The sequence below is a fragment of the Fragaria vesca genome, linkage group LG7 (assembly GCF_000184155.1).
Source record: "Fragaria vesca subsp. vesca linkage group LG7, FraVesHawaii_1.0, whole genome shotgun sequence".
Lineage (NCBI taxonomy): Eukaryota > Viridiplantae > Streptophyta > Magnoliopsida > Rosales > Rosaceae > Fragaria > Fragaria vesca.
Window position 1 is genome coordinate 9,829,937 of NC_020497.1, and position 23,682 is coordinate 9,853,618.

Here is a 23,682-nt window from a genome sequence, read left to right on the forward strand (position 1 = left end):
TCCTTGCCTACTAAACTAAACAAAATATTCAAACATGCTTATTAGACAACAAATTGTGCATATATAATTAACAAAATCCAAGCAACCTATAAAACTGGTTACAAAGATAGCTATTCGAAACATCCTTATTTTGGACGGTCGATAAATCCATGGTTGTCGAAATTTTAGTCCTTGGGTAAAACTTCCTAATCAACAAAATCAAAAAACAAAAACAAAAATGAATACCTACACGACATAATCATTGTTGAAACAGAAAAAAATCACAAGTTCAAAATTGCACTATGATTGATGATATTCCAAGATAAATACGGAAAAAAAAAAAAAACTTAGATAAGACTCTTTCCACGGGGAACTTACTGATGATGCAATTCAAACTTGATCAAGTTTGATCAATCATTCAAATGTTTCAAAATGAATGGAACTATCTACAAGTGATCAGCTCTACCTCTTGGAAATAAAATACAAATTCAAAGTGAGAAGTCTACGTGGTGGCTCAGACCTCTTAGCTCAAATTCAAGATAGTTAATCGTATTCAAAATCTGAACTCAAATCAAAGTTGAAGACGTAGCCTATACGAGTTGATCTTAAGCGCCTATATAAAAAGGTTCTTTGTAGTTATAAAAAAGAGGAGGATCAGAGAAGTAGAGAGAAGAAGACGAAAGAAACCAAAAGGGAGAGAGAGAGAGGAGTAGTTGTTTCAGAATCAATGAATAACTAAAAATCAACCAAAATCAACAAACCAAAATCAATTAAAATCTAGATTGAATAAAACCCTCTAAATCAACAATTCTAAAACAAACCAAATTGAATACCAAAATAATGTAAAATATGAATGAAATTGAAATTGTGAACAAACATATTTTCCTGGAGTTTACCGTCGACCGTCTAAAGATCAGAGACGATGGAAAACTTTTTGGGCGAGGAGAGAATAATTCGACCGTCGACCGTCGACCGAGGAGAGAGTGAGAGGGAGAAAGTCAACAACATAAAGCTTTTTGAGCGAGGAGTGAGAGTCAAAAAATCATTTGCAATAGCCATATTCATACAACTGATTATAATTTGAATAACAGCTAGAAGAATGTTAGCTTGGGAATTTGGAGTAATGGTTAGACAGACGGATTTTGAAAACGGGATTGACAGTAGCCAGAGCTAGAATTAAAACATATTAGACTGAGTTTGCCTGATATGTATATCTATTTTTTTTTTCTCTAAAAAAAATATGTATATCTGTTTAAAATTAATAATAATAAGTATATGTAAAAAATTATTAAATATATCACGCTATTTTTTTTTTGAGGTAGACAAATCCATTCATTGACAATAGAGATTATATCATAAATCGATCAATCACCTTGCGGACAGAGGACAACTAAGATCGTTTGATTCATGTAGGGGAGTATCTTCTTACACAGTTCATGCTCACTTCATACCAAAGTGAGCCTACAATCATTTAGCAAAGATTATAGGCTACTAAAGCTTACATCATGGAAATGGAAATAACAGAATGCCAAACAAGTTTAGAAATCTTTCATGGGAACATAGGAAGATTATTTAGACTAAGCTAGTAAAAACGAGTTTAACTTAGAGGCCCAAAATAGGCTTAGAGAAAAAAAAATAGAAAAAAAATACAAGATAAAAACCATCTGGCTCATATGAAAAACCCTAGGCCCAAGACACGTCCAATTCACCTCCACCTTCCTTGTGGTTTGTGTTGCATGACACACACAGCCATGCCGCTATGGCCTCACGTTGAGGGACTTCAGTTAACCATCTCACCACCACGAGGTTGTTGCCGACTTCAAAATCCCCTACTCGAGATCATAAAGATGCATAGCTTCCATTGTTATGGTTGTGTAGCCCCCTTCATCCTCCCAACGCCCATGAATCACAACAACCACTCCACGCAGAGGCTTCGGGAAAGGACCTAGAACTTTAAACCTTGAGCTATCTCAATTGAGGCCAGAGGATGTTTGATTCCCGTCCGGCAACATTGCCTATGGCGTCAGCGTTGTCAAGAACCACACGTAGCCATATTGGCCGCTGCCGGACGAGGAGGCTTTCGTGATTTAGGGTTGAGAGAGAGAGAGAGAGAGAGAGTATGGTTGGGTTTAGGGTTTCAATTCAATCGTAATATATCACACATTCAACGAGAGCGTAATAGTTGTTAATTTCTTTTGTCGAGTTGGCAAAACAAGGGGTTAGACAGATTGGTGGTCTTAATTCGGTTTTGATCCTTTAGGTCTTGAACAATGTTTGCTGCTGAGTTAGGGTTTTCTTCATTTGTTGATTGTTTAGGGTATTAACTATTAATTAAGAAATCACCTATCTAAGAAAGAAGTGGGGCCGCTTTTAAGGGAATTGTTTAAAGCACAATTCTACTAAACGATTACAGAACCAGGCGCATGTCTAGGGTCAAAATGGACACAAAGTGGGAACTGTAAAGTACCAGGAAGAATCATGTGTGAGCTATGTTATCATTTACACAAATGACGAATAGTTCAAAGATATCGCGTCTACTGTCTAGTTAGTAAAGTCAGCATACTTTCACAAGGAAATGTTCAAAGGGTAAAACGTACCTATCCTAAGCAGGTTTCAACCGTAGAAATCTATCACCAAGTCTATCGAGTCTTTGGTCGCCAATTACATTCATGTGGGGAAAAATGGTGATTTTCACTGTTTTATTTAACCAATTTAAATGGGTTATAGGGTGAATAAGAAATAGTCACCCAAAAAATTGCTACTTTGAAACGTTTTTGGACTTCTTACCTTTCACTGACTTTTAGAATTTTGGAATTTGTAACAACTATATAACCATTTGGAATCTGTAACAACAAGTTCAATGATGGTTGAATTTTGTAACTAAAGAATGTTAAGGGTTGACATGTTAAATGTTGTAACATATCAAAGAATGTCAAGGGTTGACATTTGAAAGGTTGTAACTCATGAATATGGATTCATGACATTCAACTGGTGATCACATTCCTCCATGTATAAATAGGTGACACTTCCTTTGTTCTAAAACATCATTAGACACACCAACTCAAATCATCTCCTCCTCTCTTGAGTATTCTCTCTCTCTCTCTCTCTCTCTCTCTCTCTCTCTCTCTCTAGTTTTAGTTTTTTGGGGATAGAAATAAGGTACCACAAGTTTGTTGGGTGTTATTGGCAGCAGTGCAACTACAAAAGCACAAACAGTCGTTGTATCCTAGGAGACGAGTGTCATCAAACCTTTTGAACCGACAGAGGATGCATAATTTGTCTTAAGGAAAGTGTGTGAGACACATGACTCGACTTCAACACTTTTCTATCCTCACACATCCGAGTTGGTAAATTGATGTTCTTCATGTTCATCTTGTGTTCTTGATTTTACAATTATAATTATATATTTTAATTATAAATTGGATTTATGTGAATATATATTTGTAATATCTAACCCCTTTTTCTTACAAATCTTCCATATATGGTCATAACAACTCATTTTATTGACATGAACTGGACTCTAAATAAGAAGATCATCAATTTTTGTGTGGTTTCACATCCACATAAAGGTGAGGTTATTGCAAAGGCAATAGATTGTTGTTTGCTTGAATTGGGGGTTAGATAAATTATTCACCATCACCATTGATAATGCGAAGAATAATGATTCAACATAGTTGCTTTGGTGACCAGACTGAACAAAAGAAATGAGCTGCTATTGGATGGTGAATTCATTCATGTTAGATGTTTTGCACATGTAATGACCCGTGTTGTTCGAGCTGGATTAAACGAGGCAAATTAATCATCAAATGTCTTCGTCGAAGTGTCAAATACGTGAGGAGTTCTCCATCGCATCTACAAGAATTTAAAAAATTGTTGAAGAGGAAGATATTGTTTCAAAGAGATATATACTTGTTTTTAGATGTTAAAACAAGATGGAATTCAAATTATCTCATCATAGATTTAGCAATGGCGTTCAAGACAACCTTTGAAAGATTAGAGGATAAAGATGCATTATATGTAAAGCATGTTGACCACATCCAGGCTTATGATTAGAGCAAGTTGATTGCTTTGAGAATTTTATGATATCACAAACTGTGTTTATGGTTCTAGGTACGTGACTTCTATTACATACATGGACGAATTAACACAAACAAAAGATCTTCTTCACAAGCACATGAAGAGTGAGGATGGTGACCTTCAAGCGATGAATAAATTAATGAAAGAGAAGTTTAAGAAATACTACAAGATTGAAGATGTGAACCAAATCTTTCTAGTTGCACTAGTGTTAATTGGTAATCATATATCATTACCGAAAGCTTTGGTTTGGTAGTTGGTAACGCCTATTACCGATTTGAACCAACCAAACGACATGCTTAATTCAAATAGTGAGAAAGAAAAATTGAAAGAGGTCAAGTATTTTATACCATATCTCTATTTTTTCTTGTGGCCGAGTAGTTGGTCTTTGTACTTGTGTTTTATAAACATACCATCAAGGGCAAAAATAAGTCTGCAATGTATGAAGCCCTCAACGCAACCTTTAAATAAGATGAATATTCGTTTAAAACGATGTTCTGCGTCACACTCTTGTGTAACATAAGAGCCGTGATTTGTCTTAACCAACTCATTAACGTACCACTCCAAATGTTTATATGATATCGCCTCATCACCATTGACATTCTTTTTCACTATCTCTTTAATTACCTTTCCACATGTTGTAGTATGAAATCTCCAGACTATAATTCCTCTTGAAATCCTTAACAATGTCGAGATTTTATGAGTGGATTACTTCTGAAGCTAATTCGTCAAAACCGACGATACAATTTTTCGATCCCATTAAAGGGTTTTTTCCGTCACAGATGCGAGCGTATTGCAAATGTGTTCATTGTTTAGTTTAAGAATGTCAAAAAACACATTCACAAGATTACGAGTCGCATGAATATTCCATAAACATCCTTCATTTGTTCTCTTGTGATAGACAACAATAACATGTGATTGTTCGTTTTTCAAGAATCCATAGCGAAAACCCTTTTCAACAACATGTTTGGCTAGTTTTTCTTTGAAGTCGTCGTCACCACCCTCAAACTTTTGCCCGACATGTATAATTACATGATCAAAAGTAAATAAACTAAAATGGCGATTCCCACGATCAAAAGTATATTGTTCAAAGCTTAAAGATTGAGAAATGTTTCCACTATTTTTACCAAGAAAGTTCACTAACGACTTGTTTGCACTTAAAAGAGACAAATTGTCACGCCCCGACACAGATTAACTTTCTAATATCGAGTTAAGGTGTGAATCACATAAGTAAATTTCTATAACAAAAATGTGATGTTGAAAGAAAAACAACTGTAACTTGAATACTAGATATTAAGATCTCAAATCTCCAACGGAAGCATAATTACATAAAATCAGTTGTACATAGTACACTAGTACGCAATCATTATTTCAAACAACATAACAAAAACACAAACGTCACACTCTAATTAACATTATTATACAAAACAAACTTCTTGCTCAAGTGTCTTGATTCAGTACCTACAAAATTTGTTAAGGGGTGAGCTCAACCAACGGCTCAATAGGGACATAAAACCTTCTCATGGGTAATTGAACACATATGGTACTATCACATATTTTAATTATAACATGCATATCAAACAATGATGCAATGCAACTCCACAACAATTTTATACGACAAGTCTTTTTTCTTAAAAGCTATTTAAATTTTGGGCCTGGGTATTATATTTAGATATTGGGTCAAGATCTTGGTTATGGGCTAAGACTCTCCTACTTAAACCAAATAAACTAAAATGAAAACAACTCGATTAAATTATGCATATATAGTACTATGTGTGTGTAGACACATCTAAATAAAGCAAACAATAGCAGTTTTGTAAAGTAAAAAATTTACTTTGCTAGTTTAGAAATATATATTTCTATTCAAAATTTTGGGTCCTCATATAGATACATCATTTGAACATCCATGTCTGTTTGCAGCAAACACGTTGAATAGCCTCCAAATGCATATGGCAATTCAACATCTCCACACTAAAACTCTTAAATCTAGAATATGTTATAACTAATAATATCCTTATAGTGTGATTGTAAATCGGGATTGTTATTGTTTTTGAATCAATTGCAATGAATGCACCTTTCATCTCCTACAAATAACACATGATAATTTAAAAAATTATTGGAAACGGAACTGATGGTTGAGTACCTACACAAGAATCTAGAAGCAACAATAATATCATTATCTACCATTTTTAAGATTGGTTCAATTTTAATTGAAGTACAAATTAAAATGTTGATAAAAACTAAAAGAGAATATTTTAAAAATATTAAATTAATTTTGCACCACAGATAATCATGGTTTCTTAATTAACTTTCTGAAATAGCACATTAGTACATATACTAACAAACTAGACATCAGTTTTGTACATACAATTAACTATTCCGTTAAATGGCACGTTAAGTATCATATTTTAAGGGGTAAATTTGTTAATTCAACTTTTCATGACATCAATGGCTCCACCGCCCACACGTCATCTTAATTCTGTCCAAATCTACAATCCCTCAACAAGAAAAATATGCAGCTGTGTGTACACATAAACTCGGTCCATATAGACAGAAGCTTCACAGAACTCTTGTCACACCCCAATTTTTGAAGAAATAATTTCAAAAATTTGGACATAATTCACCTCAAAATATAATCCCAAAATCTGTTCAACAACTTCAAAAACTAAACTGAAATGCGGGAAATATAGATGTCAACATAAACTCAACACTGAGTCAAATATTACATCTCCTTATTTACATCAACTTGAAAAGTCAAGTAATATGAAAACACTCACATAGCTTAAAACAATGTACCAAAATAATAAAAAAGCACGGCATCCAAAACCCTGCCACTAAGCCTCCGCCTCATGACCTACAACAAACACATGTACCCATAAGTCCCAGATACATATAAATATCTCCCATGACCTACAACAACAAACATGTACCCATGAGACCATGAGTCTCAGATACCTATAAGGTACCTCCCATGACCTATATCGACAGACGGACTAGAGCTCTATCCTAACTGTAACCAATCACCTGGCTAAATGCTTGGAACCCAGTTTGACTGTCTAAACAACAAATCATAATAGGATAATATCATCATTAACAACACAATGAACACATCATAAAAATATACCTTTTCACTTCGATATATATATATATACAGAAAAGTTCTGAAGCGGACGTCCGCACTCGGCTTAAAGTGCGGACGTCCCTCCATTCTTCACCGGACGGTTCCGAAGACGGAGCGTTTCCACCTGAGCGGACACCAGAGGCGTCCCCGACCAGTTTCCCTTCTCGGCGAGATCGATCTTGTGTGAAGTTTTAGGTGGAGGTTGCTGCCTAGACCTTCAAATCAATCTCGCTGGGAAGAGAAAGTGGTCGGGGATGCCTTTGGTGTCCGCTCGGGTGGAGGCACGCCGTCGTCGGAGCCGTCCGGTGGAGAACGGAGGGACGTCCGCACCAGAACGGGCCTATATATATATATATATATATATATGAACACATATAGATATTCTCACAAGAATAATCTACCAAGAACCAACAATATTATGATCACAAGAAACCATAAAATAATCATTTAAATAAGAAAACTTGTTTTATCTTACCTATGAGCCGTTGGCGATCAAACTCATATATTTTAAAACAACAAAGTATATTCTCTTAAATCATCAACATTATCAAAATGATCATAATTAAATTGGGTTCTAAAGTGAACCTTGGTGAGATTTACTCACCTAAATACTCCTGCTACGTCTTCACAAAAACACAAGGGACAAGCTCAAAATCAACTCCACAAGTTACCTAATTAATACAATCATTAACCTTAGTAACCATTCGGATAGGAGAATAAAACACCTTTAAACTAAACTTCCGCCCAAAGGCTGCCCAAATGAGAACAACCTTCCAAGGTTGTGGAACAAACAACTCAGTCCTGCTGCTTCTAAGTTCAGAAATTCAAGGGTCACAACCTCCCAAACATCTATGAATAACATAGTACCTAATAAGCATTACCTAAACAACACTTAACCTTATCACACAACAACACTCTCACAACGACACAAACTAGCTAACACAGCAACCAAACCTACCCACACTACCCTGACGCGCCTCCACGCGCCGCCGAGAGTGAGCTTCATGCGCCCTTACTCCAACTTCAAAATTTGGGGAAACTTACTGTAATACCATAGATTTTCATATCAATTTTCTTGTTTTATTTCTGGATTTAATGAAGGATTATTTATGGAAATTATTATTGGTTTATGCGAAGTTGAAGTTTTGGGAGTTTATTTTAAGGTGCTTGTTTTAAGTGGCCAAAAGTTGACTTTATTTTTCATAAGTTATTTGCAAAAACTTCCTTCATGAAAGTTGTAGAGTTTGGCGATACGAGTTCGTAGACATGCAGCACGCTTAAAACAGATATTGTATGAAAAAGTTACGATCAGAAGAAATTAGTTTCCGATTTTGGAAGATATATAAATAGAAAGTGGTGGATTTTATTTTTGGAAACCTAGCAGCCTCAGTTTCTCTCTCTTCTCTAGCTCGGTTCTCCTCCGTCCGACCACCAAATTGGACGCTGTCGGTCCCGTTGGGTTCACACGGACGCCCTCTCCACGCCTGGGGCAGTGTCGCTCGCCGTCTCGCCGCCTAGACGCCGCCACGAAGCGGAGGAGCTGCTGCGGTATTGCCGAAGTTTCTTCTTTTCCGGCCACCAATCGAGACACCGCCAGTCTTGTTCAACTCACACGGACGCCCCCTTCAATTCTGGGTTGGTGTGGTACGACGTTGCAAGCCGAAAACGGAGTTCTTGGCCGGAGAAGAGCGCGGCTGTGTCACCAATCGGAACCGCCGTTTGTGACGGCGACAAGGGGCAACCATAGGTGAGTTTTGGTCATCTCCTTCTTCTGGTTGTAGCTAGGCATAGTTTGAGGTTTTAAGCCCTGAAATTGCAGATTGAAGTTTGAACCCGTTTTAGTGTTTCGAGGTGTTTTCCGGCCGATTCCGGCCAAACTAGTTAAAACCTCAAGTATTAAAGTTGTTCACCTTGCTTCAATCTACAAGTTTACTGTTGGGAGTTTCCCCAAATTTTGAAGTTAGTGGAGGCGCGTGGGGCTCACTCGCCGCCATCTGCGGTGGCGCGTGGCAACGCGTCCGGGTAGTATGAGTGGGTTTGGTTGTTGTGTTAGCTTGTTTGTATAGTTACGAGTGTGTTGTTGTGTGATAAGGCTAAGTGTTGATTAGGTAGTGCATCTTAGGTGTTATGTTAATAATTGATGTTTGTTAGGTTGTAAATTTTGTAAGTTGAGCTTGGAGGCAGCCTGGATAGGTTGTTGAGTGTCCGACGACCTTGGGAGGTCTCGGAAGAAGGATTGTCCTCCTTTGGGCAACCTTTAGGCTAAGGTTTGGTTAAGGGTGCTTTGATCTTTTGTTGAGTGGTTACTAAGGTTATTAATTTTGTTAATTAGGTAGCTTGTGGAATTGATTTGAGCTTGGCTTTTGAGTTTTGTGAAGATGAAGCGGGAATATTTAGGTGAGTAAATCTCACCAAGGTTCACTTTGGGACCAATTATTTATGGTCAAGGTGATGATAATTATGATGATGGTTGTGATGATGATTATGATGATGGTTGTGATGATGATAATGATTGTGATGATGATAATTATTATGATGATAAAATGATGATGATGATTATAATTTAAAAATTATGTTTTTGTTTGTTTTAAAATATATGAGCTTGATCGCCAACGGCTCATAGGTAAGTTAAAACAAGTTTTCCTATTATATGATTATTTTTAAAGTCATGTGATCATAATGTTTTTGGCTATTGATAGATTATTCTTGTGGGGATATCTATGTGAAATGATATGATTTTTATGATGTGCTCTTTGTGTTGATTGATGATGATTTTATTATATTGTGATTTGTGGCTTAGATAGTCAAATTGGGTTCCAAGCCTTTAATGGGGTGATTGGTTACGGTTATGATGATTCTACTCTAATGTGATTTGTTGTTTAAATAGTTAAATCGGGTTCCAAGCCTTTAATCGGGTGACTGGTTACTGTTATGATGCTATTATTATTTTGTGATTTGATATTGGACAGTCAAACTAGATTCCAAGCCTTTGGCCGAGTGATTGGTTACGATTAGGAATAGAGCTCTAGTCCGTCTGTCGGTGTAGGTCATGGGAGGTACCTGAAGGTATCTGGGACCCATGGGTACATAAATTGTTGTTGTAAGTCATGAGTGATATTTATTAATATCTGAGACTCATGGGTACATGTGTTTGTTGTAGGTCATGGGAGATACCTTATTGGTATCTAGAACTCATGGGTACATGTATATTTGTAAAAGTATTGGTTATGTGGTTTTAACATGGTTCTTAATTGTTATCAATTAAATCTCCTAAACTATGCTTAATGCAGGAGATTTTTAATCTTATTTGTGTGATTTTTAGTGGAATTCCTGAACTATCTTTTTTGCAGGATTCACTTATAATTTTGATTGTTTTGGAAAATTGTTGTGTATTTTTTATTTACTCTCTTTTGAATTTTCTTGTTTAAGGCGATTCCTAAACTAAGTTCTAAAGCAGAAATTACCGGTTTTACCTTATGTGATGTTGGGTTGAGTTATTTTTGGGGAATTACTCATACGGGCTTTTTAGCTTACCTGGTTTGTTGTTTACAACCCGGTGCACCAATTCATGGTATAGGGGTTAGACCTGCAGGTAATGATAAGCAGGGTTGAGGTAGAGGCTTAGTAACTGGGTTTTGATGTACATTTTATTTGTATATTTTGGCAGTATGTTTTTAAGTTCGTGTGAGCGTTTTTATTTTACTAGATTTTTTGAAGTTAATGTAATTAAAGAGATGTAATGTTTAACTCAGTGTTGAGTTTTGTTGACATTATATTTTCAGCTTTTGAGTTTAGCTTGGAAGTTGATGATCAGGTTTTGGGAGTGCTATTTTGAGATTTATTATGTTCAAATTTTTGAAAATTATCCTTTGAAAAATTGGGGTGTGACACTTACAACACAAAACTTGTAAACTGAAGCAAGGTGAGCAAATTTAATACTTGATGGTTTAACCAATTTGGCCGGAATCGGCCGGAAAATGCTTTGAAACACCACCTAAAATCCAAACTTCAAATCTGCAAATCCGGGGTTCAAAACTCAGAATCATGTTCCAATCTATGCTTAGCCACAATCAAAAGAAGGAAAGAACTAAAACTCACCTAAGGTCACCCCTCGTCGCCGCTGTAAACGGCGATTCCGATCAAAGACACGGCGACAGTGACTTCGGGTATAGCTGTGCTACCTACGTTGGTCGTCGGCCTTGAAGACTAGCACGGTTGTGTAGGGGAGGTCCGTGCAAACCTATAGGGACTGACGGCGTCTCGATTGGTGGCCGAAAAAAGAAGGAACTCCGACGAGTTCGAACGTCCTTGCTTGTCGGAGAACGACGTCTAGCCAGCTAGTCGAGGTGCGGCGCTGCCACAGACTTGGAAGGGACGTCCGTGTGAGTTGAACGGGACCGGTGGTGGCCAAAACGGCGAAGTCAAGGTTTGTGTGCGGTGTCGACGAGCTCAGGAGGAAAAGAGAGAAACTGAAGAGCTTTTCTGAAAATTTAGGGTTTCCACCCTACAAATTTTTCCTATTTATACATTTTCCAAAATCAGAAACTAACTTCCTCTTATTGTAACTTTTTCGTATGACATCCGTTTTACATGTGCCGCATGTCTACGAACTCGTATCGCCAAACTTTACAACTTTCATGAAAAAAGTTTTCGAAAATAACTTACGGATAAGAAAGTAAACTTTTGCCCACTTAAAAACAAAGCACCTTAATATAATTGACTCCCGAAACTTCAACTTCCCACATACGAATAAGAATTTTCATAAAATAATCATTCATTAATTTTGGAAATAATACAAGAAACTTGATATAAAAATCTAGGATACTACAACTCTACCAAATTGAACTACCAGGCCAATTATTCAAAAGTACAGACCATGTAGATCCTCTAGAATCTCCTGAAACAGATTCGATAAACATACATAAAGGGTTATGTTGTTGGTGTCCATGTCGACGATGGGTGGTCAAGCGGCGGCGAAGACATTGATAACCCATTTCCCTCCAAAATCTCCAAAATTAAATCATGCGAATTTATTTTCCCTCCTAGTTTGAACATGAAAAACCTGAGATTTCATTCTGGGTATCACATTGATCATTCTAAAAGAGTTTGGGGACTGTTGATGTGGTTATCTGCTGACAAGAAATATTTTTAATGGGTCCCATGCGGGATACGTCAATAAACAGACGGTCCCGTGACAGAAAATTGGCTCAGGCCTTTCATCGGTAACGAAAATGAAGTTTGGGTACTATATTGATAGTTTTGTAAGTGTGGGTATCACTTTGACCGTGCTACAAGAGTTTAGGGACCGGTGGTGCTAAAACTTCTTTTCCTAATATAGATAAAAACCAAGAAATGATCGAGGAAATTGTTGAACTAGTTTTTTGCGTTGTAACTGATTTAATGAGATTTTTATTTAGACTGTGCTCAATCTGTCCCTACATAATTAGTTGTTTTAAGTGACTAAACACCTGTATGTGCATTATATAATCTATTTTCGAATTCGATAAACACATAGTATAGCAGTTAAGTTAACCTATCTTGTTATTTTTAATTTTGTTAATAAATTTTGGTTAGACAAGTTAAATTTTGGCTTCATGTATACAACAATATTGGACACACAAAAGAGAAAAAGACAAAACAAGTGAGGGGGTAACTCAAAACGGCGACGCGTAGTTGTATTTTCCCAATAATTAATTAAAAAGAAGACGCTTAACTACATAGAGTTAGATCCAAAATCAAACCAAATCTCATCTCGACTGGGATTTTTCTCACTTCTCTGTTTCTCACAACCCAAACTCAACACCGGTCAAAACTCACTCCATTCTCACTTCATCTTCATGCTCAATTCCGTCCCGCTCAAATCTCAAAGGCCTGGCTTCTCATTCTGAACTTGGATTCGATCACAGAGCCTTTCCATTCAACTTCAATCATAGAGGTTTCATAGTTGCAATCATTCCGAGATGGAAGAGTAAGTGTTGCTCTCTTCACTATTTTGCTTTTGTTGAAAACAAGATATAAGACAAGATAAGGAATCTGATTTGATGCAGGGAGAATGCTGTGGAGCTTTTGCAGAGGTTTCGTCGCGACAGGCGAATACTTCTAGATTTCGTACTGGCTGGCAGCTTGATCAAGAAGGTCATAATGCCTCCCGGGGCGGTTACGCTTGACGATGTCGATCTGGACCAAGTCAGTGTTGATTATGTCCTCAATTGTGCCAAGAAAGGTTGCTTTTTATTGTCTTTTGTTTTGTCGCCCAGTTCGAGTTGCCGTTTGTTTTTTTTTGGTTAAAGTTTCCTAGTTTATGTAGAGTGCGTTTTTTTGACAATGCAGGTGGAATGCTTGAACTCTCTGAAGCTATTAGAGACTATCATGACCATACCGGGTTGCCCCAAATGGTATGTGCAATTTATGAGTTGTTTTAGCTGTTTTGGTGTTAGAATGAGACTCTGGATAGACATTAATGTTGTGGAAAACAATTAGCTTCATGTTTACTAGGTTTTTATATGCAGTTTGCTTCTTTCTTAGTACGAATTTGAATTAAGATGACAGAAAACATTTCATAATTATAATCTTCTGCTTCACATCAATGCTCAATACCTAAGTTTCTAGTTGTTTTTTTCCCTTATTTTTGTGCATCGTTTCTGCTGTTTGAGTTTGTCTCTTGTTATTTTATTCTTTACCAGAATAATTCAGGTTCTGCTGGTGAGTTCTTTTTGGTTACGAATCCCGAGTCTTACGGTTCTCCTCCGAAGAGGGCACCGCCACCTCTTCCAGACTACACACCGCCTGCTATTCTTGCGCCACCTCCTGTAATCACACCATCTATTCCAGACTTGGACACATCTCCAGTCGCATCAAGTATATCACAATCTGAATCTTTTAACTCCACACAAGTTCGAGAACTTACTGTAGACGATATTGAAGACTTTGAGGATGATGATTTAGATGAGGCTGACAGTCTCAGGATTTCAAGAAGAACTCGTAATGATGCCACTGATCTTGCTCTTGGACTGCCTTCTTTGAAAACAGGTAAGTCTTTAAATCTAGTCGTTGTATGTGTTTGCTTCCCCGTCCTGTTATTATGTTCTGTTGCATGGGTTCCCTTCTTGGTTGGCTGAGCAATGGAATTTTTGGTGGAATAGTAAGGCAGTAAATATACATCAGGCCCTTCAACTTTATGTCTGATTTCAAATATGTAAAGGTTTAAGCATGTGGTCTGACCTGTTGGGTGTCCTTTAATGCTATATTCTGATTAGCGAACATATTAATGCTCATAGGGCCGGGATATTAAATACATATTAATGCTCATCAATATATTCACACATGTTTGGTCGGGTGAATGTTTGGTTAGATGATTTATACCTGTGTATACTTGTATCAAACGTTTTTATTATTTATACTTGTGCAATCCTTATGGTTCAGTCCACAATTATTATCCAACTCTATATCATAACATTTATTATGAACTATTATTGATATGTTTTTGAAGTATTAGATACTAATCAGGAATTTTCATTGAAGTATCTGAGAGCCTGCAGTACCTAATGCATACATCTATCTGTTTTAACTAGGTATCTCTCGAATTATTTGGCAATTAGTAGTGAAGATTATAGTCCAAGGGTATTTAAGGAAAGCTGACACTAGAATGCACATTGTCGTGCTTGTCATAATTTTTTTCTCTTGCCTGCCTTTTCAGGTATTACAGAAGATGATCTCCGCGAGACTGCATATGAAATCCTCTTGGCGTGTGCTGGTGCTGCAGGGTACACTTTCACTCTCTTAGAATACTTACATAATGGCTTAAAATAATATAAAAAAATTCAAGAAAAAATGGAAATGATGTTGTAATTGCAGTTTTATTCGTGTCCTTTCTCCTTTTATATAACTATCCTTGTTTGCACTCTCTGACTAAATGATTGTCTGAATAGGGGTCTCATTGTGCCATCAAAAGAGAAAAAGAAAGACAAAAGGTCAAAGCTGATGAGGAAACTAGGACGTAGTAGAAGTGAAAATGTTGTGAGTCAGTCTCAACGAGCACCTGGGATGGTTGGTTTGTTGGAGGCCATGCGTGTCCAGATGGAGGTACTTAGTTTTTGGTCTACTTATAGAAGGCATAATTACTCCATTTTCATTTTACCATGCTCTTTTAAACATTTTGCAGGATTCACTAGTTCTGGTGGTGTTATTCGTTTTTAGTTACAAAGATGTTCTTGGGTATATTCAGTTTTCATTATAACAGTTGAAAAAATTTAACCAACATAAAATTTTATTTATCTGGCCTCTTATTATGGTATACTACATTTTTGTTATAGTATGAAGGATAAAACAGAGGACAATATAAACAGAAGATGCCAGTAAAAAATTTAATTTAAATATTCTAGAAGGTCCGGCATACCAAATGAGCACTGATGGTAGAACACTTAAACTGAATAGGATATCTTAACCTATTTCAACACTGAAGCTGGGAGGTTAGCTAAAGAGTTTGCAAATAGTTCTTTGCCTCCTATTAAATATCAGCCATATTGTAGATGATCATCTGATCAAGCAAGTTCCGAGAACATATGCTGTTCCATGGATTTTGTGAAGGAGATTTACCAGCTGTCTCATAATTTATTGCTGACAAAGAGAACAAGTTAGAATTTAAGGTAGAGAATAATTCATAACTATTGGCGGCCTATCACTAGATTTCAATTCAAGCACCCACCTACCCCATCACTAGGATTTCAATCATAATTCCTTCAGTCGATCCTAACTATGCCATTCATGGAGGGATAGTAGAAAGTCGAGTGAGACGTGTGTTCATGTTCAAGCATACAGTTGAATGATTTGGTATGATTTCCATGTTTCATAGAACTATTGATTCATAGGACCTCTGGATGTATATAGTTGTCATCTACATTTTATAGCACAATGTTGAGATTATTTGAAGTTGTGCCTCTTGTTTATAATTATCTTCTAAACCCCGATATTGAAGTATCTTGATATATATCCGTTTATTTTGAGAGCCTATATATCTCTCATCACCGATATTGTAAAATTCATGGAAAGAGTCCCTCCAACTATATAATTTTGATTGTTCTTGATTTGACGACTCCTTTACTTATATGAATGAAGATATCTGAGGCAATGGACATCAGAACTAGACAAGGGCTGCTGAATGCGCTAGCAGGAAAAGTGGGAAAAAGAATGGATGCCCTGTTGGTTCCTCTAGAACTTTTATGTTGTATTTCACGCTCAGAATTTTCTGACAAGAAGGCTTATATACGATGGCAGAAAAGGCAGGTAAACTCTGTTCTTATATTCTGTCTTTTAATTTTGTGTTGATTCGTTTTGACAGAATTTAACTTTGCTATTTGTTGAAATTGGTGGCTTGGATGTACGTACATGACATACAAATTGAGCAATTTCAATCTGTTGTCACAGTTGAATATACTAGAGGAGGGGCTTCTTAATCACACTGCTGTTGGATTTGGGGAGTCTGGACGGAAGGCGAGTGAGCTAAGGATTCTCTTAGCAAAGATCGAAGAATCTGAGGTGAATTTTAAGTTCATTCATGAAAATAGGGGCAATGCAAGATTCCCTATCTAAATTTACTTGGAAATCATGTCTTATAATTTGAGACTCTGGTGTTCTCATTGTGTTACAAAATTAATAATTTGTGATATTGTAATTTAAAGATAGTTGGGTCACTTTTATATTCATCTGAAACACAGGATGGAGGAGTTGGGTGGTAAACTTGTGTGGTTTCTGCTTTATTATTTACTGGTGTATATTGGATATTGTTGAGTCTTCACTGTCCTTTTGGTAGTCCTTTATATTTTGGGAGAACATGTAAAATGAAAGGCTTCTTTGTAGGGATACCTTTGGGCTAGAAGTTGAAGCCATTAAGGATTTAGCATACTGGGGAGAATTTTTGCCCATGAGAAATTTGAGGGGATCCCAGACGGGGATAAAGGGATTTTTTTACTAGACTTAGTGATATTTTGAAATTTAGATGACGTACAATGATGTATCTCTTCGAGAGTTCGAGTTGAGAGAAATAGTAGAATTTATAATGTCTCCATAGATGCTGTGTTGGAGGAGCTTTGGGAGAGTAAGATTTTGGTAAGCTGTGTGGCGTGTGGGCTTTGGTTCTGAGGTCATTTAGCTTCTCATGTGTTATGCTAGATTGGATAGGGATTTTTATTTTCTTTATGGTGTTGTTTTTGTTTTTATTTTGGCTCCTGCTGGTTTTTGTGCTATTTTATTGTGTGGGAAATTTACGCTTTTATTTTTTAGTCTTCCTCTTAGTAAAATGTTATTATTATTTATTATTATTTTATTAAATATAAAAGGAGATATTTCTCCCATATCAGTATCAGACTTAAACAGAGTTAGGTACTCTGGCAATATAGTGTTCTCACTTGGGTGCTGTGGATGGAAAGATACAGACGTATCTTTGAACACTACTTAGGAATAGGGGGGAGGAGGTATGAGAGAGAGTAGAATATCTGTCTACTCTTTGGGCTTCTGTTATGAAGGCTTTCAAAGACTACAGTCTACAGTTTCTTCCATTCTGTTAGATTGGAAGACTGCTGTAATCTAGGGTGCAAAGCTTTTGCAGGGGAGTCGGGTGCTGTCCCACAATTATTATCTCTGTTATGTTTGTTTGGAGCATTGCTTTGCTTTTCCTTTGTTGACTTCTGATCCATCTTCTCTTTGCTGTACTGTTCTTTTTATTCGATAAAGTTTGTTTCTGTTAAAATAAGAAAGACCAAAATAGAGTAAGAATGGAATTTTGTAGTCATTTGGGAACCATGATGTCATTGTATTATTATTATTTTTTTTTGGAATTTTATTTATAGCTTTAGTTGCCTAATTCTGTATTCCATAATATTGATATCATATCAGTTATGTTAGTTAATGTTGGTCAGCATGATTATGTTTCAATTTTTTTAAATGCTTTCTTGTAGTGCTTTCATTAGGGGGATTGAAATTGGCATCCCCTGTTTTGCAAACCATACCCCATTCCAGTAATCTTCCAATGACATGTGCTTCGAGAGACAGAGAGAGAAAGAGAGAGACGGGGGTGGGTGGTGGTGGGGGGGGGGAGGGTTTAGTGGATTTGTTAAAAAGGGTGTGCCAATTTCACTTAAATTCGGTTTTCATTACCTAATCTTGCCTTTTAATTGCAGTCTCTTCCACCCTCCACTGGCGAACTCCAGCGAACTGAATGCTTGAGATCTCTTCGGGAGATTACGGCTCCACTTGCTGAGAGACCTGCTCGGGGTGACTTAACTGGTGAAGTATGCCACTGGGCAGATGGTTATCACTTGAATGTTCGACTATATGAGAAACTGCTCGTCAGTGTCTTTGATATGCTAGATGACGGAAAGCTAACTGAGGTCAGTTCTTTTGGATAGTGACATGATGACATGGTCTGTCAAAAAAGGATATTGATGTTGCGATATTGTTTTTAGGTTGACTTGTAAGGTAACCTTTCTGGAGTTGTACTTAAAAATTTTGAGATCTCAATTATTTTTGAAACTAGCCTCTATACCCGCGATACTCGTGTTTCGAAAACATTTTCAATATATAGTTATCCTTTTTTCTCATTTGTAACTTTTTTTTTTCTTTTTTTTTTTTCATTTTATGAAGTTAGTGGGTAGTGGGGACTGGGGAGTTTCTTGGCAGTTATAACTCAATCGTTGCAGTTATATCTTTCCCACTTTTCTTTCCTCAGTTATCTTGTTTTTTTTTTTTTTTTATTCTCTTTACCATAATAACCTTCGTGTTTGGTTGTAAAGGTAATGTGATAGCTGAGCAAAATCAGCAGTTCACATTTTGGTGAATTTGTTCAAACGCCCGGCTTTATTGTAGTAGAGATAAACTTCAAAACCATTTAATAGCCTCTAGTGACAATTGTTAAATGAAACCTTTGTTAAATACTTATTTGATGAAATTTCTGTTAATACCTTTTTATTTTTTTATTTTCAGGAAGTGGAAGAAATACTTGAGCTCTTGAAGTCAACATGGCGTGTTATAGGAATCACAGAGACCATTCATTACACCTGCTATGCATGGGTCTTGTTCCGTCAGGTACACTAGCAAATAATTTATTTCCTGCAATATGGTGTGTACAATGTTATTTTATTTATTTTTTAATAAAGAAGCTACATTCTATAGAGAATCTGATTGCAAATGTGTATGATACTTCTTTATTTTAAGCTGGAGATCTTGTTTGCTCATATACTGGAATATATGGACATGATAGACATGCATTAGTCTATAATGTTTGCAAAGGGCAGTATTCTTGTGAGTGCCAGGTACCATAAGCAGATCATTAAGGAAATTTATGTGCTGGTTCTTATATAAACCAATGTATCTATCTGTAATGTGTTGATACAATTTCCTCTCTCAATTCGTATTACCATTTAAGAGAAAGGAATGTAAAGATTCTTTGACTACAAGGCTTATCATATGTCTGAGAGAAAATTAGAGTTGTCTCAGGTCGGCAAATTTTTCTATTCTGATTAATGGGAGACCAAGAGAAAAGTTTGGTGGTACCTGTGGATTAAGTTAAGGTGACCCTTTATCACCCTTTCTTTTCACTTTCGTGGTGGATGTTCTGAACAGACTTATGGAGAGAGCAAGAGAGTACAGGCTAATTAAAGGGTTGGCTGTTGGAAGAGAAGAGGTTGAAATCACTCATTTGGCTGATAATACAATTTTCAATTTTCCTTTTGAAGGATGATGATCAGAACTGGAACAACTTAAACAGTGTCTTGGAAGGCTTTCGCTTGATTTCTGGGTTGAAAATCAATAAGTCGAAATGCTCCGTGGTGGTAGGATTAGAAAGATTAGCCGGCAATCAAGGTTGTGAAGTTGGAGCTTGGCCCATGAAGTACTTGGGCAATCCAAAGCAAACTTCCTTTTGGAATCCAGTTGTACAGAAAGTTGAGCAGAGATTGGAGGGTTGGAAAAAAGCTTTCCCTGTAAAGGTGGGGGTTTTGGGGGGGGGGGGGGGGGGATTCAAGCTGTTTATCCTTATTTAAACTTCCGGTGGGAGTGGTAAAGAGAGTAGAGTCCCTTATGAAAAAATCTTTTTGGGATAGAGTCAAAGAGGGTAAGAAGGACCATTTAGTTCATTGGGAGATTGTGTTGAAAAGAAAAGAAAGAGGAGGACTGAGTATTGGAAACCTTTTAGCAAGTAATAAGTCTTTTCTTGGGAAATGGCTTTTGAGAGAGACTCCTTGTGGCATGCTGTGATAAGGAGTAAATATGTTTGTGATGCGAATGGTTGGGACACAATGCCAGTTTTGGGGGGATCAAGTAGAATTCCTCGGAAGGATATATCAGCCAGGGTAAGCAAATTTTCCCTCTGCCATAAACTAGTGGTAGGCGATGGCAAAAGGGTGAGGTTTTGGGAAGACTCTTGGTTGGAGGATCAACCCTTAAAATTAAACTTTCCAAGATTGTTCAGACTGTCGAGACACACCAATTCTCTAGTGGAAAGACTAGCTGTTCTTCCTAGTTTTCCAGTGAGTTGGGATTTCGGGTTCAGAAGGAATTTAAATGAACAGGAGATTGATGAGTTTGCCTCACTTAAGTTAAAAAATGTCCGATTAGTGGAATCCAAACCAGATGAAAGGAGATGGAAACTGGAGCATAATGGGAGATTCTCTTGGAAATCTTTCTGCAGCTTCTTAACTAGTGACGGTTCAGATCCAATCTTTGCTCCTGCAAAGTTTATTTGGAATGTCAAAGCCCCAAATAAGGTGAAGATTTTGGGTTGGCTAGTGGCAGTTGGGAAGACAAATACTTGTGATGTTCTTCAAAGAAGAAGACCAGGATGTTGTTTATCTCCTCCCTGGTGCATTTTATGCTCAAGGGAACAGTGTTGATCATGTCTTTGCTAAAACAAAATCCGTTAGCTTTTGTTAAAGGGAAAAAGGCCAGAATTCTTTGGGGTTGTGGGGTGCTAGCAGTAGTTTGGGTGGTGTGGATGGAAAGAAACAGAAAATTATTTGAGAGCTATGACAGGGCAGAGAAGGATGTCTTGTGGGAGAGAGTTAAATTCTGGGCATCTACGTCTAAGGAGTTTAAGGATTATAATTTTTATTCCATTATTCTCAATTGGCAAGAAGCTGTAGTTTGAGTCCATATGCATCAATAGATGAGCTGCTAAGCCTCTGGTCCTAGCAGCTCTGTGTAGTTTTCAAAGCGGACTTCTTTAGGGTTGGCTTGCTGGCCTTGTGCATGTAGTTGGTTTATGTTTGGAGTCCAGGTGGAAGGTCTCTTTTGGTTTGTCATGCATAATTCACCGTGGACCTCTTTGATTGCCCAGGATATCTGTTCTTTGGCTGGCTCTGAACTTCATGTAAATCCCATCTTATTATAGTTAGGTCGTGGTCTAATGGGACTTCATGTTTTTCCAAAGTTTTGAAAATTGTATCTCTTGGTAGAGGTTGAATTTACACATAAGGTTTTAGTAGTAGTTTCTTAACTTGTTCGTAGATGTATCCATAAAGTTGGTTCAAGTAAATTTTAATTTCGTAAGAAGTGGATGTTTCATGATCACATTGCTAGTGAAAACTCTTTTCTGGGATTATAAATGGGAACATTTTTCAATCTGTGTATACATAAATACTCATGTTCATTTGTATATGTCCATCTGTTGTTTCGTTTAAGCATAGCATAACTGCATTAGGATACTCATGGTGCACCGTGAATGTTTTCATGGTTAATCCGTCAGATCCTTGGAATGTAATTACATCAAATATCTACAATTGAATCTTCTGAGTTGCTACTTTCCACAACTTTTGTTGTATTAATTATAATTCCACAACTTACCATCAACTTTGACCTTGGCAGTATTGTATTTACCAATTATGAGATTATGATTTGTACTTGTTACTGTGGTCACAGCATGTTATTACAAGTGAGCAAGGAATTTTACAACATGCCATTGAACAGTTGAAGAAAATACCATTGAAGGAACAAAGAGGACCACAAGAGAGGTTACACTTGAAAAGTTTGCATTCTAGAGTTGAAGGCAAACAGGGCTTCCAAGATTTGTCTTTCTTACAGTCCTTTTTGTCTCCCATTCAGAAATGGGCTGATAAGCAACTTGGAGACTACCACCTACATTTTGCTGAGGTATGTTAAAAATTTGTTTTAAAGCTGGGTGTGGACCATCTGGTTAATTGAATCTTCAGTCGGTCTAACAGTAGGTTATGTTAAAATTTTCTTTTGCTTCACATGTCTTGTGTACTGCGGAAAATCTTATATGTGCTGTGCCCATGTACTGCGGTCTTCCTTTGATACTATATGCTCACACATTTATTATGCACCAGATTTCATTTCTGGCACTAGCAATGCAACACTACTCCTATGGCTTCTTTGTACTTAGCTAATAAATTAATATAACTTGTCGGATTGCTCATTTCTACCAACTTTGTACTTTACAGGTGTCAGTTATGATGGAGAATATAGTGACAGTTGCGATGATCACGCGGAGGCTTCTTCTGGAGGAACCTGAAGCAGTATGTATAGAACTCCCAAGAGGAAATTTTGTGCTCAACTTTATGTTGTTGGAAGAATAATGCTTGGCTCCTTGTCAGTAGGATATTTATTTGGTGATCATGTTGAGATTTGGGTTCAAGTGGTAGGGGCCCTCAGTTCAGAGATTAACAAATGAATTGGTGAAATCTTAGTGGCGAGGAGCCAAGCGTTGTTCTTGTTTGAAAGGATGTGGCTTAGCTGTCCCAACTTTTGCATTTCTTTAGTAAAGTTTAATAGAAATTTGAATCTAGTGTCATTTTGTCAAATGTTCAATGTTGTAATTATTTTGTGTTTGACAGGCAGCAATGCAATCTACATCTGCCACAGATCGAGATCAGATAGAATCTTATATATCATCTTCTATCAAGAATGCGTTTACAAGGGTGAGTATTGCAGATTATATTAATAGATTTTTTGCCTCTTCTTTCAAGTTTCAGTTCATATAAAAAATGTAAAATGCAACAACATGGGGGTGGGGGAAGAAATTTGTTATGCGTGGATAACAACAACATTTAAGATAAAAAAAAAGAATATACAATATACGAGCACAGGTAAGATGCATATGTATACTACTCGAACAATTCCTATTGAAAGTACGTTGAAATTTTTGGTATCATAGAGAATCATAATTATATTTGTGTCACAATTCTTTAATTTTAAACCTCAAGTGTTAGTTTATATCAGTCTTTTTAATTATATTTGTAGAGTGCAGAACTTAGGCCAAATCTCCTCATGATGGAAGCTTCCAATTTCCAATAGATGAGAAATTTGTCATTGCAATCTTAGAGTTAGACTTTCTTACAAGTACAAGTAATTTTTTGTTTTTATTAAAAAGTTCAGAAAATGGAAGTATTTATGAATAATAAGTTCTCAGTGTATGAAACGATTAAATGATAATTTATTGTAGGAAAAGTAGGGGAAGGTCATGCAATAGTTTGAACTATTGCAAGCTCTCTCTCTCTCTC

At 36.8% G+C, this 23,682-nt stretch overlaps 1 protein-coding gene across 1 annotated transcript in view; it reads left to right on the forward strand.

Annotated features, from left to right (window-relative positions):
* Positions 1–12,900: 12,900 nt before the first annotated feature.
* LOC101297291 overlaps positions 12,901–23,682 on the forward strand; it is an 18,090-nt gene continuing 7,308 nt past the window's right edge. The window contains exons 1-13 of the mRNA XM_004307034.1: positions 12,901–13,142; positions 13,222–13,397; positions 13,505–13,569; positions 13,858–14,203; positions 14,871–14,937; positions 15,103–15,256; positions 16,289–16,456; positions 16,598–16,708; positions 18,349–18,558; positions 19,151–19,252; positions 22,082–22,312; positions 22,624–22,695; positions 23,017–23,100. Of these exons, the coding sequence (XP_004307082.1) occupies positions 13,135–13,142; positions 13,222–13,397; positions 13,505–13,569; positions 13,858–14,203; positions 14,871–14,937; positions 15,103–15,256; positions 16,289–16,456; positions 16,598–16,708; positions 18,349–18,558; positions 19,151–19,252; positions 22,082–22,312; positions 22,624–22,695; positions 23,017–23,100 (1,794 nt within the window). The 5' untranslated portion in view covers positions 12,901–13,134. The remainder of the gene's footprint in view (positions 13,143–13,221; positions 13,398–13,504; positions 13,570–13,857; positions 14,204–14,870; positions 14,938–15,102; positions 15,257–16,288; positions 16,457–16,597; positions 16,709–18,348; positions 18,559–19,150; positions 19,253–22,081; positions 22,313–22,623; positions 22,696–23,016; positions 23,101–23,682) is intronic.